This window comes from Acinonyx jubatus, chromosome C2, assembly GCF_027475565.1.
Source record: "Acinonyx jubatus isolate Ajub_Pintada_27869175 chromosome C2, VMU_Ajub_asm_v1.0, whole genome shotgun sequence".
Lineage (NCBI taxonomy): Eukaryota > Metazoa > Chordata > Mammalia > Carnivora > Felidae > Acinonyx > Acinonyx jubatus.
The window spans coordinates 114,754,533-114,775,312 of NC_069384.1; the positions used below are offsets into that span (position 1 = coordinate 114,754,533).

General features: G+C 51.8%; 2 protein-coding genes across 3 annotated transcripts in view; one reads left to right on the forward strand and one right to left on the reverse strand.

The window, feature by feature from the left end:
• Positions 1–4,852, reverse strand: ZIC1 (Zic family member 1). Its single transcript, XM_027061636.2, has 3 exons — positions 2,994–4,852; positions 1,412–1,575; positions 1–726 (listed from the first exon to the last, which is right to left on the reverse strand). Exons 1-3 carry the CDS (start codon positions 3,973–3,975, stop codon positions 529–531), a joined length of 1,344 nt encoding a protein of 447 aa, XP_026917437.1. The 5' UTR covers positions 3,976–4,852; the 3' UTR covers positions 1–528.
• Positions 4,089–20,780, forward strand: part of ZIC4 (Zic family member 4) — a 24,132-nt gene continuing 7,440 nt past the window's right edge. The window contains exons 1-3 of one of the 2 annotated variants that reach the window (XM_053221325.1): positions 4,089–7,780; positions 11,470–11,554; positions 17,662–19,858. In XM_053221325.1, the coding sequence (XP_053077300.1) occupies positions 11,485–11,554; positions 17,662–18,407 (816 nt within the window). In that variant the 5' untranslated portion in view covers positions 4,089–7,780; positions 11,470–11,484 and the 3' untranslated portion in view covers positions 18,408–19,858. Of the gene's footprint in view, positions 7,781–11,469; positions 11,555–17,661; positions 19,859–20,780 lie in introns of those variants that run through there. The other variant, XM_027061643.2, reaches the window with a different exon arrangement.

A 20,780-nucleotide genomic window follows, 5' to 3' on the forward strand; every position in this document is an offset into this window, starting at 1 on the left:
CAACCGAGATATAACTATTTACAGAATCCAACAGTACATTTTTTAAGCTAGTAATTCTGTATTTACAAGAATGCAAAGAAAAACAAAAACAAAAAAACAAACAAAAAACAAAAACGGAAGCCCATAGAGCCTGTTCGATTCCGACGAGAAACTGGCCCTCGGTCGGGGTTGGCGGCCCTTGGTCAGGCGGCCGCCTTCTCCTCGACCACCCTCCCGCCCCTCGGCTACCAAACCTTTGCCAAAAAAAAAAAAAAAAGGAAAAGAAAAAAAAAGGAAAAGAAAAAGAAAAAGAAAGATAAATCAAAGAAAAAGAAAGAAAGAAAAGGAAAAAGAAATAAAAGGTTTGGGGTATTCTTTCTCTTACTCGGTCCTGGGTCTTTTGGCAGGTTAAAAAAAAATAGGACTGCGGGGTCTGGGGCGAGGGGGTGGGGGGGCTGTGTTGATTCGCAGGGTTCATTCAGTAATATTTTGTGTACGTGTGTGTTCAGTCTCTTAAATAGGGTTTTGCTCGGTGTTTTGTTTCTGAGTTTAAACGTACCATTCATTAAAATTGGAGGAGAGCGCGCTGTGGCCGGCTGTGTGGTGGACTGCGGAGGAGGAGGGCGACAGGGAGCTGGTGGTCGGGTTGTCTGTGGAGGGAGACACGATGGTGGGCGGCGTGGAGGACTCGTAGCCAGAGCTGGCGGCGGGCGAAGGCTGCGAGCCCTGCGAGGAGGATTCGTGGACCTGCGGGAATAAAGTCGCGTTTTTACGGAGATACCGAGCGCGCGCGGCGGCCGCCCAGCAGGGGTGAAGGCCGCGGGCCGCCCTCCCCACGCCGCGGTGAATCCCGTGCAGCTCGCGGGAGGCCTGGCGGGCCGGAGGGAGGCTTGCCCGCCTCCGCCCTGCGAAGGCAGCGCTCCAGAGAGGCACAGCGCCCCCGGGACTCACAAAAGAAAAATAGAACTGGGAAGAGAGAGGCTGGACTGGAGGCCAGAGCCCGCGATGGTGCCTCCCGCAGCCGCTGGATTTTGCTTGCTCAGAGTTAGGTAAGCAAACGCTCAGGCCTGCGCGCAAGAGTCCAACTCTTCTGCCGACGCCGGCGGCTCCAATGGCGGCAGCTTCGGCAGAGCCAGCCCGCCGGTACAGCCCTAGCTCCCTACCTGGGCCAAACTGCCGCGGCTTCTGCTCCAGTGCACACTGCTTTTTACTTTTCTCATTCGGCGGTGAACTTAGAACGCCCTGGGGTGCCCCCATCCCCCCTTTCGAGCCCCTGCCCTCTCCGCCCGGCCCCACTCAGCAAAGTGGGACCGGTTCCTGTCTGCCTGCGCCCCCGCTCCTCCCGCCGGCGACCCTGACTCGCCGCCCAACCCTGGCCCAAGAGCAGGACAGGCCCCGGCTCGAAGGCGGGCAGCGAGAGCGCGGCGATTACCTTCATGTGTTTGCGCAGCGAGCTGGGGTGCGTGTAGGACTTGTCGCACATCTTGCAAAGATAGGGCTTGTCGCTCGTGTGCACGTGCATGTGCTTCTTGCGGTCGCTGCTATTGGCAAAGCGTCGGTCGCAGCCTTCGAACTCGCATTTGAAGGGCTTCTCCCCTGGTGCGAAAGGCAAGAAAGAAGTCTGATTAGAACAAATCCTGCAACTGTTTTTAAAAATATAAACCATGGAAGAAATAAAAACCAAAACAAAGCAGCCCAGTGTTAATACTTTGCAAGTTCAAAAACCTGGGTCTTCAATAAAGTCTTATATCTTAAGCGGAATTATTGGTATCTGAACCATTTTAACTCCTAATCCAATCAGATCCGGATTTAATTTTTTAGTATTATTATAAGTAGTGGTAGTTTTTCTAGATCCGAGAGCAGCAGCAGGTCTGACTGCTGGTTTTTCTGCCTGAGGCTATACAGACGATTTCCGGCGGCTTCTACCTAGCTCTTGGTTTCTAATTTTCAGGTCGCGAGCTGCTTCTCCTGCTGTTTTGCTCTTCTCTCCACCCCCTACCCCCTCCCCGATGCTCCGCACCCCCCTGGTCGCCTCCTCCACCCCACCCCACCCCCTACACACACTCACATTTTATAAGGTAATCGGGGCCGAGAGCTCGGCGCCGCAAATTCTTCCCTCACTCCGGCGTTAAACCCCAAGTTCCAAACGCGTTTCACAGAAATCACCCCGGCAAACCAGAATGGGAAGGCAGACAGGATTCCCGGCCTTGTTGGCGCTAGAGGCCTGGAATGGCCTGGGACTCAGACCACAGCCTTGAGCTCGCCGCGAACTTTTCTTTTAACTGTTCCCGACCGGTCTCTTTATTTTTAAAGGCCAATGCAGAATATTCGGTGTTTTGAAAACTACCTCATAGAATCTAATTGACAAAAAAAGACTTCGCCTTCCGCCGACTATCCCAACTCTTCAAGCCTACTCAAAATCAAGTCACTGCTAAAATTGGGCTCTTTATGCAGAAGTCTCCAAAAGCCTCCTCAGGCCCAACTTACTTGCTTTCAATCCTCCGCCCCCCCTTTCGGTTTTTGTTTCTTTCTCTGCGCCTTCGTCCTATCTCTCCCAATTTTCTCATTTCCTTCCTTTGACAAAGTCCTCACTAAGGTGCGTGGAGAGAGATGTTGGCTGGAAGCAAACGTTTAGATTTGTCTGCAGCTGGAGCGGCTGGCGCCTCCGCCGCCGAGAGCCTGCCACCTCTCTCGGCTTCGCGCGCACCAAGGTCTCCGCAAAGCTGGGCTTGTCTCTCTGCTCTCCCAGGCTTTTTAGTCCTCATTTTAAAATCTATATTCCTAGATACATCTTGTCCGATCCTTTCTATACCTCTTCATAATTTCAAGCCTCAAACTGAAAACAACAACAACAACAACAACAAAACCAGCACACACTTTTCACTGCCTGCCTACTGGAAAATGATGCCCAGACCCAATCGCGGCCGGGTTTGTGCGCCCCGGCCGCTGACTTTTGGATTTCAGGTCCCAGACCCGGGATGAGGGGTGAGGATTCAAGAACAGCGTTTTCGTACCTGTGTGCGTCCTTTTGTGGATCTTTAAGTTCTCAGAACGCGCGAAGACCTTGCCACAGCCAGGAAAGGGGCAGGGGAAGGGCTTCTCGCCCGTGTGCACGCGGATGTGGTTGACCAGTTTGTATTTGGCTTTGAAGGGCTTGCCCTCGCGCGGACACTCCTCCCAAAAGCAGATGTGGTTACTCTGCTCAGGTCCGCCGACGTGCTCCACGGTGACGTGCGTGACCAGCTCGTGCATGGTGCTGAAAGTTTTGTTGCACGACTTTTTCGGGTTGGCCAGCTGCTCTGGCTCGATCCACTTGCAGATGAGCTCCTGCTTGATGGGTTGGCGCATGTAACGGAAGAAGGCGCCGGCGCCGTGATGCGCGGCCATGTTCACGTTCATGGGCCCATAGCCGTGCAACTGCGGTGCTGCATAATGCTCCGAACGCGGGCTGGTCACCTGGCCGTACTGCTCGGGCCGTGGGTACATGTCCCCGGAGAAGCCAAGCCTCATCTGCCCGTTGACCACGTTGGGCGACGCGTGGCCCGCCGCCTGCTCGTGAAGGCCAGGGAAGAGGAGGTGGCCCGCGGCGTCCGTGTGGCCGTGTGGGCCACCGAAGCCTCCAGCTGAAGCAGCGAACAGACTGTGCTGAGCGCTGGCTGCCGCTGCCGCGTCGCCAAAGCCCCGGTTGCGGAACAGAAAGTCCCGCGTGGAGTTGAAGGCTGCGCTCGAATAGGAGCCGACGTGGCCCGGGTGGTGGTGATGGCCCAGGGCCGCGGCGGCCGCGTAGCCGGGCGCTTGAGACGTGAAGGCCGTCTGGCCGGCGGAGGCCAGCTCGTGCGAGCTGGGGTTGAGCTTGAAGGCGCCCATGCCGTCGGCGAACGGGTTGATGCCCAGGCCCACGTCGCGCTCGGCCACGTCGCCCGCCGAGTGGTGGCGGGACGCGCCAAAGGTGGTCACGCCGATCGCGGGGTACTGGGGGCCGGCGTCCAGGAGCATCGTGGCTGCTCGGGGCGAGCCCCGGCCTCCCCCGCCCCCCCCACCCTCGCCCGCCGAGGAGGGAAAATCAGGAGGAGGAGGAGGAGGAGGAGGAGGAGGAGGAGGAGGAGGAGGAGGAGGAGGAACGGGAGGCGGAGGAAGAGGAAGAAGAAGAAGAGGAGGGAGGAGGAGTCGACCCACCTCGCGAAGTCCTAGCCCGCAGGCAGCGGCGCGACGCGCCGGGACGCCCGCCTGACCAAGCTCGGGGAAGCCGGACGGCTCCGGGCCGCAAGCAAGGCGGGCTCCGGCTCCCGCCAAACAGACCTTGCCGGCCCGGCTCGCACTTTCTCGCCGCTCAGTCTCTGCCGAGAGGACCTTGCGTCAAGGCTGCCCAGGGAAAGGCATGGAGCATCTCAGCCCCCCAAAAAAAACTTCCTCCCGGATTTGTAGCATAGAGGAATGTGAGCGCCGGAGCCGCGACTGCTCGCCCTTTCTCCGCCTCGCGCCGTATGCCCCTCCTTACTTCTCCACTAGCCCCTCGCCCTTTCTTTTCTCTCTCTCTCTCTCTCTCTCCTTTCTCTCAGGCTCGCCTTCTCGCTCCTTCACTCTCCTTTTTCCCCCTCTGCTTTTTGCGAAAAAAAAAGGGGGGGGGGAGAAAAAAGAAAGAAAGAAAAAACCAAAGAAAAGGCGCAAATCATGCACAATATTGTCTTTTGCGGTTTATCTTCCTGGGGAGAAACTTTCACCTCCTCAGCCGGGCGGTGAGCGCGAGACTGATAGCAGCAATCATTCCTGCAGATAAATGAATTGAAAGGACGACACCGTCCCCCCCTTGATGAATGGGAGCAGGGGGAGGTGTCACGTGCTGCTGACGCGGGCGCCCATTGGTGTGCCCACACTCCCCCCTCCTGCAGCCGCCGCGCCAACGGAGGGCGCGCCGAGGCGCCGCGCGCCGTTCATTGGCCCGCCCGCCTCATCAATCCCAGGTATTGTAAAGCGCTTGACATCCCCTTTTGACAAACAGGGCTGCCAGGAGTAGCAACTTTTTTTTTTTTTTAGCCAAATTTTTCCCTCTTCTCATGGAAGAATTGTTTTGCCACGATTCCTTTTCCTTCTCGCAGTGATATACATTCCTTCTCTCTTCTGATGCTTCTCTGTCTCCCATTCCCTCTCCCTCTTCCACTCCCTCTCACTCTTATTTCTATCTCTATCATCTCTCTCTCTCTTTTTCTCTATCTAGTCCTTCTTCAGACCTGCTCTTAGCTGAGCGATTAGCTACTCCGGGCGTCTCCGAGAGTAGGAGGTGGGGATGGGGCTGGTAAACACAGCTAAGGCACTTCCAGAATGTCCCGATTCAGCAACTTTCTTTTCTTTCTTCTCCCCTCTACCCCCACCCCTTCAAGGGCAGCAAAGGAGGCTTTTGTTATTTGCTCCTTTTGAAGTTTGCTTCCCTCTTGCCTCGTCCCCCTCCTGTTCATAATTTAAGATCTCGGTAGCACACGGGCACTCCACTATGAATTTACAAGAAATGTGATTTCTGAGGGTAATCGGCTGCCTCGATTTTCTCACTTTTATCAAATAAACCAGGCTTCCTGCGCTTCCCTCCCCCCCCCCAATAAGCACAGGTGGATGAGCTCTCTTAACTTTCCAGATTGTTAAGGTGACATATTTTTGTGTGTGGCAAATTGGAAACATTGTTGCCGAGTTGGTTTTTTTTTCCCTTCTCCTGGGTTATTCTTCTTTTTTCTTCCTTTTCCTTAGTCTCCCTGGTTTGCCCCCGCTAACCCCCTCCCTCTGCACTCCTGTTCCCAACCGAGGCCCCTTTCATTCAGGTAAAACTGTAAATTTCCCAATGCGCCATTGTTCTTCAATACTGCCCAAAGCTCCCTAGAAATCCCCGAATACTTTTTTGGTATTTAAATCCCCGATAGATAGGACCAATGTAAATTTTGTGACATTCAAACCTTTTCTGGTTCACAAATCAGTCACCCTTGTCACAGTTATTGAAATTCCGCAACTCGCCACACCAGGACGGTGGAAAAAGCGGGCGCGGTCTTTGTTGCCGACCAGGCTTTTGATCGCCAGAGAAAATTTACTTACCTTCAGATGAGTGAGCAGAAAAAGAAATAACACTCCCTTTGATTTAGTTAGGAAAATGCAGACATTTGGATTCAGTGCAAACATACAACACTCGCTTGTTTTCGCGATGCGGCCCTCGATTAACCTGTCTTTGCCCAGCGCAAAGTCTATTCAACAACTGCGCGTAGTTGCTTTTTGTCCCGTCCACAAAGAGCCATTGACTATATATTAAAATGATTGTTGAAAGGTAGAGGAGTATGGCACTTAAAAGCAGGAAAAAAAAATCCCTGTGACTCAATCAATTAAGGCGAGCAACATTTATGCATTTCAAAAAATGCACGCAGATGCGGGGGGTTGGGGGATGAAGGTTGCATTTCTGGAAGCTCTGTTTAAAACCCAACAGCCCCGGCCGGCCGGCCGAGGGTTTAGCTGTAGCGTCTGCATATTCATTAGGTCTAATTATTTTCTAGTAAGGAAAACACAAAAAGCCAAGAGTCGGAATCCTTCAATTTGCCCTTTGTTTCTAACTTCATTTGGCTTCTTTGCAGCTGAATCAGAGCCCTAAACTCTTCTCAGACAAAGAAACCTCAACTCATCCTTTCACTGGCGGCCCCGTTAGGAAACTCACCAGTGCCCCGGCGAGAGGAAAAAATGAAAATGAATATTTTTTTGCCCAGTCGCCCGCGCGGGCCGCACCGGTGGGAGGAAGGCAGGGTCAGCGGCAGCCTCTCCTCGCCTTTCTAATTTTCTGGTCTTTTCATCGACTAGATTGTCGCTTGGTGTTGGCAAGATGAGTTGCCCTTTCCCTGGGCTCTCCCGGCTCAAAACTCCGCTTGTGTATCTGGGATGGTTTCCCGGTGTCTGAAGGGACCTGGCCAGCATTTGCGCTTATTGTGCTGGGAAATAGAAATTTGAGAAAGGAAAAAAAAAAATCATGTTCTGTCCCCAGCAACAAGTCAGTATAGCAGCCCAGTATTCCCCACCAACTTTGAGTGGAACCAGGTTGGGGAATGGAGGGAAAAGGGCTATGGCTTGAGGGGTGGTTTTTCAAAAACAAAACAAAACAATTAGACAGTTTGTTCAAAAGATGTATCAGAACTACTCAAGGGGAAGTTGGATCTTGCCTTCATTTCAGTTGTAAAAACCTTATTTGCAAGGAGAAGTTTTCTCTAGAGGCTGTAATAGTGTTCTCACTAGGGAGAACAAATATTGAACCCACCTCGCCTGCCGTTCAAAAAAAAAAAAAAAAAAAAACAAGGGAGGGGACCTGAGGGGGAATGGTAGCCGTTGGGAGGGGGAGAGGGAAAATAATTCTTCAAAAAAGAAAAGTCAGTCCTCTCTCTCCAGTCCGTGGAAAATCCAAGGGGGACGTTGACAAGAGGGTATTTTTAGGAAACGCTTCCAAATATACAGGGTAAGAGTGAATGTGAGGAAAAAAAAAAAAGTTGTGGGTTGTAGAAGTTATCAAGTGGGATTTGCGGCGCTCTCTGCAGGAAACGCAAGCGGCTCCAGTTCAAAGCCACATGCACCAACGTGACATATAAGCCATTAAAATATCATCCTGACGGCTCATTTCTGCTTCATCATACATTCCCTAACTGCTTCCCGAAAGCTGGAAAAGGAGAAATGAAGGATGACCGCCTCGCTGGAACCACAAAAGAGAGGCTTGGAGGGGTTTGTGGTTCCCCCTCGGCCACCCCAAAGTGATGTGCAGAAATGAGGCGATCCCGGCAACAGGTGGAGCGGGGTAAGTGTGTGAGTCCAGGGGGCAGATAGACGGGACCTGTACAGCCAGCTGCCGGGTAGCAAGCGCCCTTCGCGGGGCCACTGGCACCCAAACCCCACTGGGGAAAGAGGCCCAGCTAGACTTTCTCCCCATCCCCTCCCTCATTAGCCCCCCAACCGTGGGCATAGGCCCCACCCCATTGACATTGAGGGGAGGAGGGGGCCCTTCCGCCAAGGGCAGCATTGGGGATGAGTCCATCTTTTCTTCCCGGGGGGGGGGGGGGGCAAGGAGGACGAATGGGGTTCCCACTGGCACCGGGACCAAGACCAGCTTCTTACCCACCCGCCTTTTCTCCCCTCCTTGTAAACTGCCTGGGTGCCCCACCATAGGCACAAGGAGGGGAGTCGTGGCGGAGAGCTTTCTTTTCACCAAGTGAGCGGGACCCTCTCCAGGAGGAGGACCCCCCCCCCCCCCCCCCAGGCAGCTTCTCGCCCGTCCCTGCGAGGATGGCAGGGAGGGACCCGGCTTCCCCTTTCCAGGGTCAAAGGAGCTAAGTCAGCCTTGCTGGCAGCAAGATGATGGAACTTCTCCGCCCCAACCGGAGGGGAGATGCTGGCTGGGTCAGCCGCGGGGCCCGGATCCTCGCCCTCGCGTATCCTCGTCCTGCTTCAGGAAGTTGACCGCTGGGATCCGCTCTCTGCGCGTAGCGGGCCACGGGTTCGGGACTTGGCTTTCTTTCTCCCAGATTCGAACGAGGGCTACAACTAGTTCTCTGGGGAGCAGGCCGCAGCCGCCTAGAATTCTGATCAGTATCTTAGACATTTAGGGACACAGGAAATTTGGGGCAACTAAGGCGGGAACTGAGTCGAGATGTGAAAGAAAGCTAGGACTGCCTCAAAGGCTCGACCGGAAAGTTTTGGGTTGATGAATGAGGTTGGCGGTCCATGGGGACAGCTGGAAGCCAGCGAGGTCTTAGGAATGGAGAAGGGGTATTGAAGGGCTGTACCTTGGCCGGCACTGTCTGCAGGAGGCTCCCTATGGATTCCAAGGCCATATTTCTACCCACTTTCGAACAGCATTGGCCTCAGAGCGACCCAAGGCGAGGCACCAACTTCCTTTCCTCTATCTAGCTGCCGGCAGGTGGGGGTCGGGGGTGTTCAAAGAGACAGTTAAATGTCCCGGCTTGTCCTGCTGAAAACCCACTAATGCATACTCTTCTTTGAGCTCACGGAGGTCACCCAGCCTTCAGCCCGCAGCCGGGAAACCCCGGGACTCTTTCCTCAAGGGAGGAGAAAAAGGCGAGAAGGCCGTCACACAGTCCAGCCTTGTCTCTGTGCTAAAGGGCCTGATGGAGGGGAGTCGGGGAGATGTCGGTGCAGCTGGCAATAGCAGACTGCGGGTAGAAGCCAGGAGCTTTTTTTGGTTTTGGCTTCAGAGCTCCCTGGCAGGCTGAAGGGCCCCTGTTCTGCACCGTCCCAGCTGAGCCGTGGCCGAGAGGCCGGCATGCCTTTGCCTGAGTGCCTGCGGGTTAATCAGTGCAGAGCAGCGTTCATGGCTCCCGGACTAAAATCTCTGGCTTGGAGAGTAGGCTGTAGGTGACCTCTGACCTTGGGCAGGCTTGAGCAGTCCGGGGCGACCCTACAACGTTCAGCCTCGGTGTTCCCCCAAAGAAAAACAGTGTCTTTTGCGTGTACCCACCGGCCCACCTGCTTGGCTCTCCCCCAAACCAATTAATTACGGCAGCTGGCTGGCACCCTTTCCTCTTCTCAAAGTGTGAGGAGGAAGGTAAGTTCTGATGTCTCCAGGTTGTGCTCCTGACTCCTGATTAAGTAGCCATGGGAGTGTGCGGAGACAAACCAGGAGCAGTAATTTGAGGAGAACTTAGCCAAGCATTTTCTGAGCTTTTATATCCCTGGCTTAGTGGGGAACTCATGTCTAGGGGCCCAGGGATTGTCCCCATATTCTTTCACCCCTCCTTCAGTGAGATAACTGGCTTGCTAAGTGGGACCAGAGTTTGAACCAAAGGAGGAGATATTTACCCTGGTTCTCTACACCAGCCTGGTGATGGAGCTGCTACAGAGCAGCATAAGCTCTCAGCTGCCAGGCTGCCAGCCCAAAGCCCAGCCCCTGCAGCATTTGTTTGCATGCCTGTGGGTTTGTAATGCACAAAAGACTGCCAGGATCTAGGGGTAGAAGCGACCCAGGCCTCTTAAGCAGGGAGGGACTTGGGCAGCATTGTGGGTGGATGGGGCTCTCTAGGGTAACACACCCATTTTCCTCTGAAGCAAAAAGGTAAATTCTACTAATCCCAACCAACCAGGATGTTTCCAGTGCCAGATATCCTGCCATGAGGAAATTTAGAGCGAGGATGCCTCGCGTGCCAAACTTCTGTAGGATGCAACGTTGGCCCCCTCTCCCCCCCCCCCCCCCCGGTTCTTTCCTGATTTGTGCAGGGAAGAGCTTATTACTTTTGGGGATAGAAGCCTTTTGTTTAGAAAAAAAATTCAAAATAAATAAAACCCTCTGGGAAAAGGTGAGTCTACCCCCCCCCACACACACACCCCCCTCAGGCTTGGACCTAGAAAAGATAGAGGAAAGGGCAAAAACACACAAGCTAGTTCAAGCCCAGGTTGAGGGTTGAGGGAGAGAGAAAGAGATCTTTGAGCATAGAGAATTGGAAAGCCTTTGAGATAGCAGAGCCCCATTTGGATTTGGCCTGTGGTTCAACAAGTTAAACAATCGCTTGTTCTGTGGGCTGGAGTGTCAAGACAGGCAGACGTCCTCATTGACAGAGGGCGTGCTGTGTTTGTCCAGCCTGAGACCTTTTCAATGACTGTTTGTCTTTCTAGGCCAAATTGAGGGTTGGGGCTGGGTGGATCGTCTCTCTTTGGCTGTTCCACTGTCGTTAGTGTTGCCTGACAGATGCAAAGGTCCCCAGGATGGGTTTCAGACTTTAAGATGGCCAAAGGTTTGGTAGCATTATCCACAAAATGAATTTGATAAGGGATGCAAGTATTGCGGGAGGGGGGAGGGGTTGCAGTTCTGACATTCTTAACTAAGAACTGGAGCCAACCAGGACCAGATGATAGAAATGATACTTTTTTCCCCCCTATTGTGGTGGATTTTATACTAACTTTAAAAAATCAACCAATGATGATTTCCAAATGGGTTTGAGGGTGGAAGCCATGTAAGGATAAGGGATCCCACACCACTATGGGCAAGATCTACAAATCCACAAAGAAATTTCTCTCTTCTCAATTTCAATATGTGTACCTCAATTTTTAACCTGTCAACCTCCCAGAGGACACCTAGCCCTCCTCATTACATTTTACTAAACTCAGTAAACTTAAAGAAAGAAATGGGAACTTCTCATACATTAAATTCAAATTCAAGAAGTTAGAGGTATTTGAACACTGGCTGGTGCTTAAATCCTATTTACAATGGAAATCAACAGATGAGTTTCACAAAAAAATGTCTAGGAGGAAAATGGTTTTTAATATTTTGTATCATGAAGGATATATTGTTTTGCAACGGTAGTTCCCAGCAGAGTGCTTTCTCTCACTTTAAAATTTGAAAATGGTTTAAGAAAGACTGAAAGACTCTTCAGACCACACTGTTTTTCACTCATATATTAAGGCCACACAATCTTGCCATACAAACATGTATGAAATTGTTTAACCAGTGACCATCTCTCTTTTCTTCTCAAACAGGCTCAAAGTCAGAAAATGAGATACAAGACTTCCTTGGTGATGAGGAAAAGATTACGGCTTTACCGAAACTCCCTGAAAGAGTCTAGTAAGTTAAAATCCTCTTTCGAATATTGGTTTGCTGAAGTTATTCTTTTATAGTGGGAAGTTTTGTTTGGTCTTCTGGTGATGTTGAGTTGTGAGCTTGGAGATATTTCTTGAGTTCCAATGAAACTGAGAACAACACCTTGGCGTTTGATGCATTTGCACACAAATCAGTGACACAACATCCCACCAGCAGCCAGCTAATCCCCCTCAATGCCTACTCATCTGGACATTCTAGAATTAATATTTGACGACTCTCTCATTGAAACAACCACCCCTGACCTTCTGCAGTTCCACTGTCACATTATTCTATGACATATTCATCTTGAATTCATTTCCAGACGATTTGATTGGAATGAGGTTTGACATGTATTGGCTTCCATGAAAGGAGCAGACTTTGATCTTGGTGATGGGGTTTACATGATATGCATCATCTTTACCAGGGACACCAGCCTTCTGCAATGTGGCGGCAACTACGTTCCCACAATGTGGTGTCTGAACAGGGAGTGACTGACAGCCACTCTGTCAGGAATACCTTCATTGTGAAGAATTTAATTTAATATTCCATTTAGAATAAGCATATGATTTAGGGTTGGGTGTTTTCCCTTCCAGGCGCTTCTAGTTTTCCTCATTTCAACTATACCACCAACTGATGATGCTTGCTTGCCTCCAAGGTATTCCCTTGGTGGAAGGAAAATCAACCTTCTTAACAAAAGTTAAATGGACAACTCAGGAAATGCCTTTCTTCTATTATTTTGGGATAATTCGATGGTAGAATTCTCAAGAGAGATGTGCTTATTATGTAAATTCACTTGTTTTAATCCCTCAGTGCTGTTCTGGAAGGTCTTTGACCATGTTTCTTAATCTTTTGTCAAAAGATGTTTAGCAGAACCCTTGCTTGGAAATTAAATTTTATCCAAGTATATTTTCTTTCATACTCAGTTCCATTAATGATGATTAAAGCCCAAACTTCCATAGTAGAGGAGGGAAATCTCTTCCTTTATCTCCAAAATCCTAGATCTCATCTCCTTTGTACAATTTGGGCTGGGACATACAGTAGGCTCCTGGGGCTTAAGTTATTATTTTTTTTTCATAAGACTAGAGACAACCTCTCACTGCAGGAATCTAAAGTCTGTCTGTGAATAGCCTATAAAGAGATATGTTTCTTGTTTGGGGTGGTAACCTGGCTAGAAACAGGGAAGAAAGGATTGAACAAGTGACTGCAGATCTAGATGCAAATATTCAGACAAGAAGGCTTGTTCTCGTCTAGGCTCTGTGTGGTGGCCCTCAGCTCCTGAGACCCTGCTCTGGGCATAACCTGCAAAAGATAATCATCAGTTAGCATTGCTTAAAAGATCAAAGTGGAAAAATAGGCTAGCTATTGATCTGAAACCTCCCCCATTTCTTTCTTTTCCAAAGGAGAGAGGTCAGACATTCCCCTATTTGAACCAGTGATGTGAGGAGCTCTGGCAGATGGCAGGGCCACCAAATGTCATATTTCTATACAGCAGGGCTAAAAAATCACTTTAGTGTATGCTGTTGCTTTGGCCAGGCTGAGGTGAACAAAGGTTCTTAGGGCAGGATTCTGGGCACTGGATGGATGTTTGGCATCTGGTGGTGGAGCTTGCTCCACACAGACCCCTACAAAAGCCTCCAGTGCTTCTTTGAATTCTGCTGAAGATCTCTGGGCTGCAGAATGTGGTGGTTTTTCTCCTGCAAATCAAGTAGGAAAGTGAACTCAACAGGGCTGTAACTCCCAGCATGGTTAGAAATAGAATGCTCCAGCCAAGCATTTGGTATTGGGAGTCAGTGTGGTGAGATAACTTTCTGAAAGAAAAATTGTGAGCACCACTGAGGAACACCACTCCTCAGCCTGCCCTGTCAAGTCAATGAAGTCAGGACTCTTTGATACTTGGCACTGGAAGACTCAAAGAAACCACCCTGAAAACTAAAATATACTTCCCTGCCATCGGCGTTCCACCTGTCATCTGTGGTTACCTGGATACTGCTTTGGGTCTTATTTTGGAGATATGCCTTAAAGACCCTCATGTAATCACCTAGAGTTCCCTGTCTATATTAGTGGCTAAATGGATTTTTTTCCCCTCCCTGTCTCTGTCCCTGGGAAAATGTCCCTCTAGGAGAATTCCTTGTCCCATTTCTGTGTTTAGCGAACGTGTGAACCATGTGGCTCTAACGAACTTGCAAGGATCAGACAGCCTTACTGACCTGCAGGTCAAGTAATCCCTGGCTACTCAAGAAGCATCTACCCGGGATGGGTCCATATGTTTTCAGTACTTCAAGAGAATGCTGCATCTGGGAAGGAGCTCCATGGGGCCAGGTTACTATCGGTGAATTTGGCTGAATCAGACATATCTGCCCTTTCGCTGTTGGCACAAAAAGCCACGCACATGTTCAAAGTTTTTCAAGGGTAAAGTTAGTAAGAGTATATAGCGTACTAACAGTCTACAAGTATAAAACCTCTGCTTCTTATCCCTAGAGTCTACAGAGTCAGGGCTTAGAACTTAGGGGGTCCACAAACTTGAAAGGGAAAAATTGCATCTTTATTTTCACCACTTTCTAATGGAAAGTTACATGTTTCTTCTACTATATGTGTTAACAAAAACAAGACTATTAGAGTCCACTGGCTTCACAAAGCTTCCAAAAGGGTCCATAGACTAAAACAATTTTAATACCCCTGTTCTCTGCTGTTATTCAAAGCTTATGATGTAGGTGAGGTCACAGTTATATATTGAGGGATCCATTTTTGTGCAAATCAGAGATTTAATGGGAGCAAAAGTGGATGATGAGTTTGACAAACATCCTGAACAGTAGGTTGTAGATCATGTAGGTTCAGGTGGAAAAGAAGATATTTTTATTGCTGGACCACTGCAGAAGTATCCCTGCACTTAGGCCTGAAAGCTACAGGAGGAGTTGACTAAGCTCTATGTTCAGAGTTGGTTAGGAGAAACAGCTAGGCAAGGGGTCCCAGGGAGGAACACATTCATTTTGGGTTTGGGTTTTTTTGTGTGGGGGGGCTTTTTGTTTGTTTGTTTGTTTGTTTGTCTTCAGAAGCCCTTCATGGGTTTGGCCCACACTTGCCTAGACAACTGCACATTCAACAGACACCTGAGCAGTGAGGAGCCTTGAAACCACTAAGACTAGGCCTCGCCATCACAAGGGGGAAGGGAAAACAGAGTGAGAGACAGGAGAGGAGGCTTCTGTGGCAGAAGGGTAAATCCCAGAAAGAGAGAGTATGGGAGGAGGTAAAAGCCAGGAAGGAGACAAATCCTCAAAGTCTAGGCTCAACACTATGTACACATCCTTGGTTTCCAGAGCAGAAGGGATTCGACTGTCAAAAGCTCTCCTTCAACGTTTCTTTTCCTTTTCTTTTTCCTTTCCCTTTCCTTTCCTTTCCTTTCCTTTCCCTCTCTTCTCTTTTCTCTCTCCTCTTCTTTTTTTCTTTTTCCTTTCTTTCTTTCATTTCCTTTCTTTCTCTCTCTCTCTTTCTTTCTTTCTTTCTTTCTTTCTTTCTTTCTTTCTTTCTCTCTTTCTTTCTTTCTTTTTAATGCTAACGCAGCATCTATTGGTCGCATTGCTTAAGCTCTTCCCGCCGGCCAGAGGAGCAAAAGACCTGGACTTGTCAAAGCCGAGGGAAATTGTGTAAGTTAATCCCTCGCTAAAATGCGGCCCGAGCGGGGAACAATGTATTAAATGAAGAACGTCTCAAAGAATCTGCCAACCATTATAAGTAAGTTAATTATTTTTTTAAAAAATTTAAAAGAAACCCTTTTTACTGACCAGGAAATGTATAAGAATAGTTCTCCGTGCTGGGGGTGGGTGGGGCAGCTCAATCAACTCCAAGTCAGAGTTCCTTGCAATCTGTCCAAACTTCTCACCTCGGCTAGGGATATGGGATCTTTTACTCAATCCTTACAACTTCTCTTAAAAATCCAAGCTTTCCTCTGCTTTGGAGGCCCTTTCTATGGCCGCTAGGGAGGCCCAAGTACCTAAGTTGGCATTTTTGGCTTCAGAGAGCAGGGCAGGCGTTAGGGCGAGCAGCCCTTTAAATCGCCAAGCTGTGCAGCCAGCCCTAGCCGGTCGGTGGCGCAGACAAAGGACACTCCCCCCTGTTCAGGCGGTACTAGGCTAGGCCGAAACTGAAAGGTTTATTTCCTCCTGCCGACCCCCACCCCAAGACTGTGGAGCCTCAGCCTGGGAGGGCGTCCGGCAAAAGGAGGCCGTGGGCCCGCAGTCCCTTTCACAGCCTGGGCTGGGAAACTTGGTGTCCACTCTTCTCAGAGCCCTAAGGGCTAGCTAGCATAGACGCAGAGACTCCGGCCACTGGCAACAAGTGGAGGGAGCTGAAAGTGGAAGTGATCGCGGTCCCGTTTCCCAGAGGCTCTGTTTGGCGTCAGGGTACAGAGCTCAAGACTGCAAATTGACACGGGGAGACCCGGGGATGAGGACCTGTTTCTCCTTGCAGCGTGCCCCTCGCCTCTGTTTCTTTGGCCAGCCGGCCCGCGGGGAGAAGGGGTTTGTGGCGGAGAGGATTCTTAGCCCCTCTCGGGAGAGTGGCGTGGGTTCGAGGCCAGTCTCTCCCAGGTCATTCTGGGTCTGGTCAGGGCCGGACTCTTGGGTTTAGGGGTCTCCGAGCGCCACTTGAAAGGAAGGGCTGGCAAGGCTAGGTGGGAAGGATAGAGTGGGGAGAAGGGAAAGGGTCGGGGAGTCCAAGGAAATGAGAGAAAGAGACATGAGGGACACGAGAAATTTCGGCAAAAGCGAGAAAAAAAAAATAATAAAGCTCAAGGGCTGCTAGCCTGAGAGTTTCCTCCGCTCCCGGACGCGTAGTCTGCAGTCCCTGGGTACAGCAGCCCCCTCCCCCCCTCCCCCCCTCCCCCCGCCTCTGGCTCCGGGGACAAACCCACCAAGCAGGCCGCCATCCCCTCGCGCCCGGTGCTGCCCCGTCCGCAGGGCTGGACTGCCCGTCTAATAACCCGAGTACTTTACGTAAGGCGCAACACCCCCACCCCAAAGTCGTGGTGAAAGAAGGCATAACCCAACCCCTCTCACTTCCTGGAGCAGTGAGGCAGAGCAGATCTACTCAGCTTTCCAGAGAGGAGGGGGAGGGGGCTCAAGAGGAGAGAAAAGAATCCGTGCCCGGGTCAGAGCGCATGAGCAGTAGAAGCAAGATATGTTGGGGGTAGGGTGGGGTGGGGTGGAGAGGCGCTGGAGCAGGAGAGTGTGTGTGTGTGTGTGTGTGTGTGTGTGTGTATCTGCGTGTGGCGGGACCTGTCATTGCTGACGTCGGGCCCGGCTGCGGGCCAATAGGCGACCTAGGCGATTGTTCCTCTCCGCGGGCCCCGGCCATGGCCCCGAATCTCTATTCACTTCCTCACGCGCCCCGCTGCTACCTCTGTAGTGTACGGGATTTCAAGTAGGCATTAAAGACTGAGGGAGGGGGGAACACACCCCGAAACTTGAGGGGGAAAAAAAAAAACTTTGCATAAGTTTTTTGTGGTTGTTCTTTGCCCTCCCTGCTGTCAGGTGACTGGCCTGAGCGACCTGAGCTAGGGAGCTCTGGGGAGCCCCGGCCAGGATCCAGCAGGCCACCCTCTTTCATCAGAGCTGGGCACTGAAATTAAAAAAATGGCTGGGGCGCTTCCGCACCACCACCACCTAAAACATCACCGCTTCCCTCACTGCCATTTCCCCGCAGGGCTCCGAGACCCCTGAGTGCTCCAGGGGATTGGCTGCCAGAGCGCTCTGGGGGCGCAGGTCGGGCCCCTCTGGAGCACAGCCCGGGGTCCCCGAGCAACCCACAGACTCAGCACTGCGCACCCCACTGCCCTTTCCACCTGCCCTGCAGTCTCTCTCCCTCTCCCGCTCATGGAGCGGCAGGGGGCTCTACCGAACTGCTGCCCAGCCGGTCCGCAGTGGAGGTGCTTGGCCTCTCGCTGTCCACTCCGTTCGCTGCTGCCTCTGTCTGGCTCGCGGTCCCGGCGCTGACGGCAGAGGCCGTGGTGTGGCTGGGCTGGGCCTGCCCCCCGGGGCCCGGTGGAATGCTCGGCCCACGCCGCCCGTTCTCACGCGCGCTATTTGTCTCCACAACAGGTAGCAGCTCCGGACACCATGGCCCCCAGCTTGCTGCCGCCTCCAGCCCCTCGGTGTTCCCGGGCCTTCAAGAGCAGCCACCGCAGGCCTCCCCCAGCGGCACTTTGAACGGACTCCTGCGTCTGGGGCTCCCTGGAGACATGTACGCGCGGCCCGAACCGTTTACGCCGGGACCGGTGGCCCGCAGCGACGCCCTGGCAGCTGCCGCGGCCCTGCACGGCTACGGGGGCATGAACCTGACCGTGAACCTCACGGCGCCCCACGGTCCCGGTGCCTTCTTCCGCTACATGCGCCAGCCGATCAAACAGGAGCTCATCTGCAAGTGGCTGGCAGCCGATAGCCCCGCGCCCCCGCGCCTCTGCTCCAAAACTTTCAGCACCATGCACGAGCTGGTCACGCACGTCACCGTGGAACACGTCGGCGGCCCGGAGCAGGCCAACCACATCTGCTTCTGGGAGGAGTGTCCGCGCCAGGGCAAGCCCTTTAAAGCCAAATACAAACTTGTAAATCACATCCGCGTGCACACGGGCGAGAAGCCCTTCCCCTGTCCTTTCCCGGGGTGTGGGAAGGTGTTTGCTAGATCAGAAAATCTCAAAATACACAAAAGAACTCACACAGGTCAGTATTCGGCACTGTCTGTCTCGTGCGGACCCTCTGGGGGAGCAGGCGGCCTCTTCTGGGCCCTCCGGGCTGGATTTCCTCAAGTTCCATCTGGGTGGAGGGAGGCTATCTTGGTATTTCCATGACCCAAGTCCATAAAATACTAATTATGCCCTTCTATTAGAATCACAGAAGTTTCCTGAGCCTGTGTGTGGAGGAAAGCAAGTGATTTCTGCTCTGTGAGAGGGGGCGAGTGTGAACATACTTGGGTCTCTGTGTGTGCAAATGTGTGTTCGCTGATCGAGCTTGATTTGCAGGTTTTAAAACAGCACTATTCCCCAAAGTCATAAGACATAGTACCAATTTCATTTTCTTGGTCCTTTTGGAATCCTGAGGCAAGTGCTCTTCCCCTGGTGGACGTGACAACCTGACTACCACCTGAACTAAGGGATCATCGGGCCCTTGGTGTCTTCTTGAGGATTTGGGGGTCTCATGGGCTGACCTTGACCAGGTTTTGGAGCCTTGGTGACCTGACACTTGGGATGTTTGACAAACTCTTTTGCTTTAGCAGAGACCAAGGAGACTCATCTGCCTTATATGTCGTTTACTGAGCTGTTAAGTGAAATGGGGACATGTGTCAACCACATCTGTTAGTTCTAGTTAACAGAAAGAACAGGAACCTGCTGAAGAGCATGCAAAGTTGAACTCCTCTGGCCAGAAGCATCTCTAATTAATGCAATTGCAAGGAGAAAGTTTTCACACTTCCCAGAACAGCCTGTGAAGTTACATTAATTAGTTTAGCAGCCGATGTTTGTATTCTCTCTAGCTAGGGTTTTCTCACCCAAACACCCTAGAAGTTTAAGAAGGCAACATCTCCTCTCCTCTATTTTGGGGGCTGGAGAGGGGGACTGGTGGGGAGAGGAGAAGATAAAATAAGTTCCAGCTTGGTGCCCCCCACTTCTCTTACTCTCTTGGGGCTTTACCTTACTCACCTCTCTTCTTGGTGGAAATATCAGCAAGGATTGAAGTCAAAGGACTCCCCCAGGCTGATACTGCTGGGGAAAGAAACTTGCAAAGCCTGATTTCTCCCCCAAGCCCTGCAATCTTGGGGAAGGTCCTTGGCCAGGACGCTGGCACAGGTGGAGTCCAGACCAAAGTCCACTCTTAGTTTCCTTTATTTCCATAGTATATCTAGAAATGTACAATTCCCCCCCCCCCACTGTTTCCAGTATCTTTCCCACCCCCTCCGCAAGCAGTTGTTCCCCTTTAGCGCTCTCCGAGTTTCATCCCAGAGGAGGGGAGGAGAAGTGAGGCCCCATCACCTCCCACAGGCCCGCTGACTCCAGGAGTTGATGGCCCGTACTGCGAAGGTAGACGCGCAGTCCTGAGCCAGAGAAGGAACTCATTTTTAATGACGGGTTTGTTTTTGTTTTTGTTTTTTTTAACAAACAAACTTTTACTGCTCTTTGCCGGCCTACTGTTTGAAGTCCATGAAGCAGAAAATGGTTAAATTCTTAGTGCAATCGACCTACAGCAGAGAAGCAAGTTCAGTGCGCCCGGGCTGGCTCAGGTTTGCGTCCATTCAGGACAGAATTTTAAGTGCGTCCTTTCCACTGGCAGTCCTGACTCATTATCTCTGGAGTTGAAAGAAAGAAAGAAAGAAAGAGAAAGAAGGAAGGAAGGAAGGAAGGAAGGAAGGAAGGAAGGAAGGAAGGAAGGAAGGAAGGAAGGAAGGGAGAGAAAAAAGAAAAAAAAACCTACTGAGATTCTCCTGCTCCAGCGTTTCTCTCAAACCCCCCCTCCTAAGTAATGAAAAGACAGAGAGAGGGGGGGGAAAAAAAACAACAAAATGTTTCTCAAATGGCAATAGACCTCACTACAAATTATTCATGAAGACAGTTCTCGATTCAACAGGAAAATAATTGCCTTTTCAAATATTAATGGCGTTTCATTTCCTCGAGTCGCGGAAGCGGCGAACAGGAGCTGATTTCTCAGGAGTTGAGATTCTCCCGGATCTGAAGCCCGGGCGCGGCTTGGGAGGCAGCTGCCCCAAGCCCCATGCCGAAAGGTTTCACTTTGTGGCGGTCACAGCAATCCCGGAACAATGGTGCCGCCGCGAGGGAGATGCTGGGCAGCCGCCGAGCTCCGGCCCGACCCGGCCGCCTGTCCCCCAACCCCCCCTTCTCGGGACCCCTCAGCTGGGGGCTCGCCCCACCTTCCCCGCCAGTCGTTAGAGAGAGACAGGGCGGGGGGTCCCAGGTAGAGAAGTGACCGCGCCGCTACAGAGATGCTCGGTAACCTGGTCCAGCCACAAGTGCGAGAAAATGGCGCTAGCCGAACTGCCCCGCGGCTTCCGAACTTTGTCCGGCGGGCCTGGCGCAGGGCCGCGGAGGAGGCCGCTCCCGGGTGCTGGGCCTCTGGGAGGAGACTCCGGCCCCTCTTGACTTAAGCCCCAGGCCCCGGCCGCTCCGGACCGGCTGCAGGGTCCTGGCCCTACCCTGCCTCTGCACATCCACCCA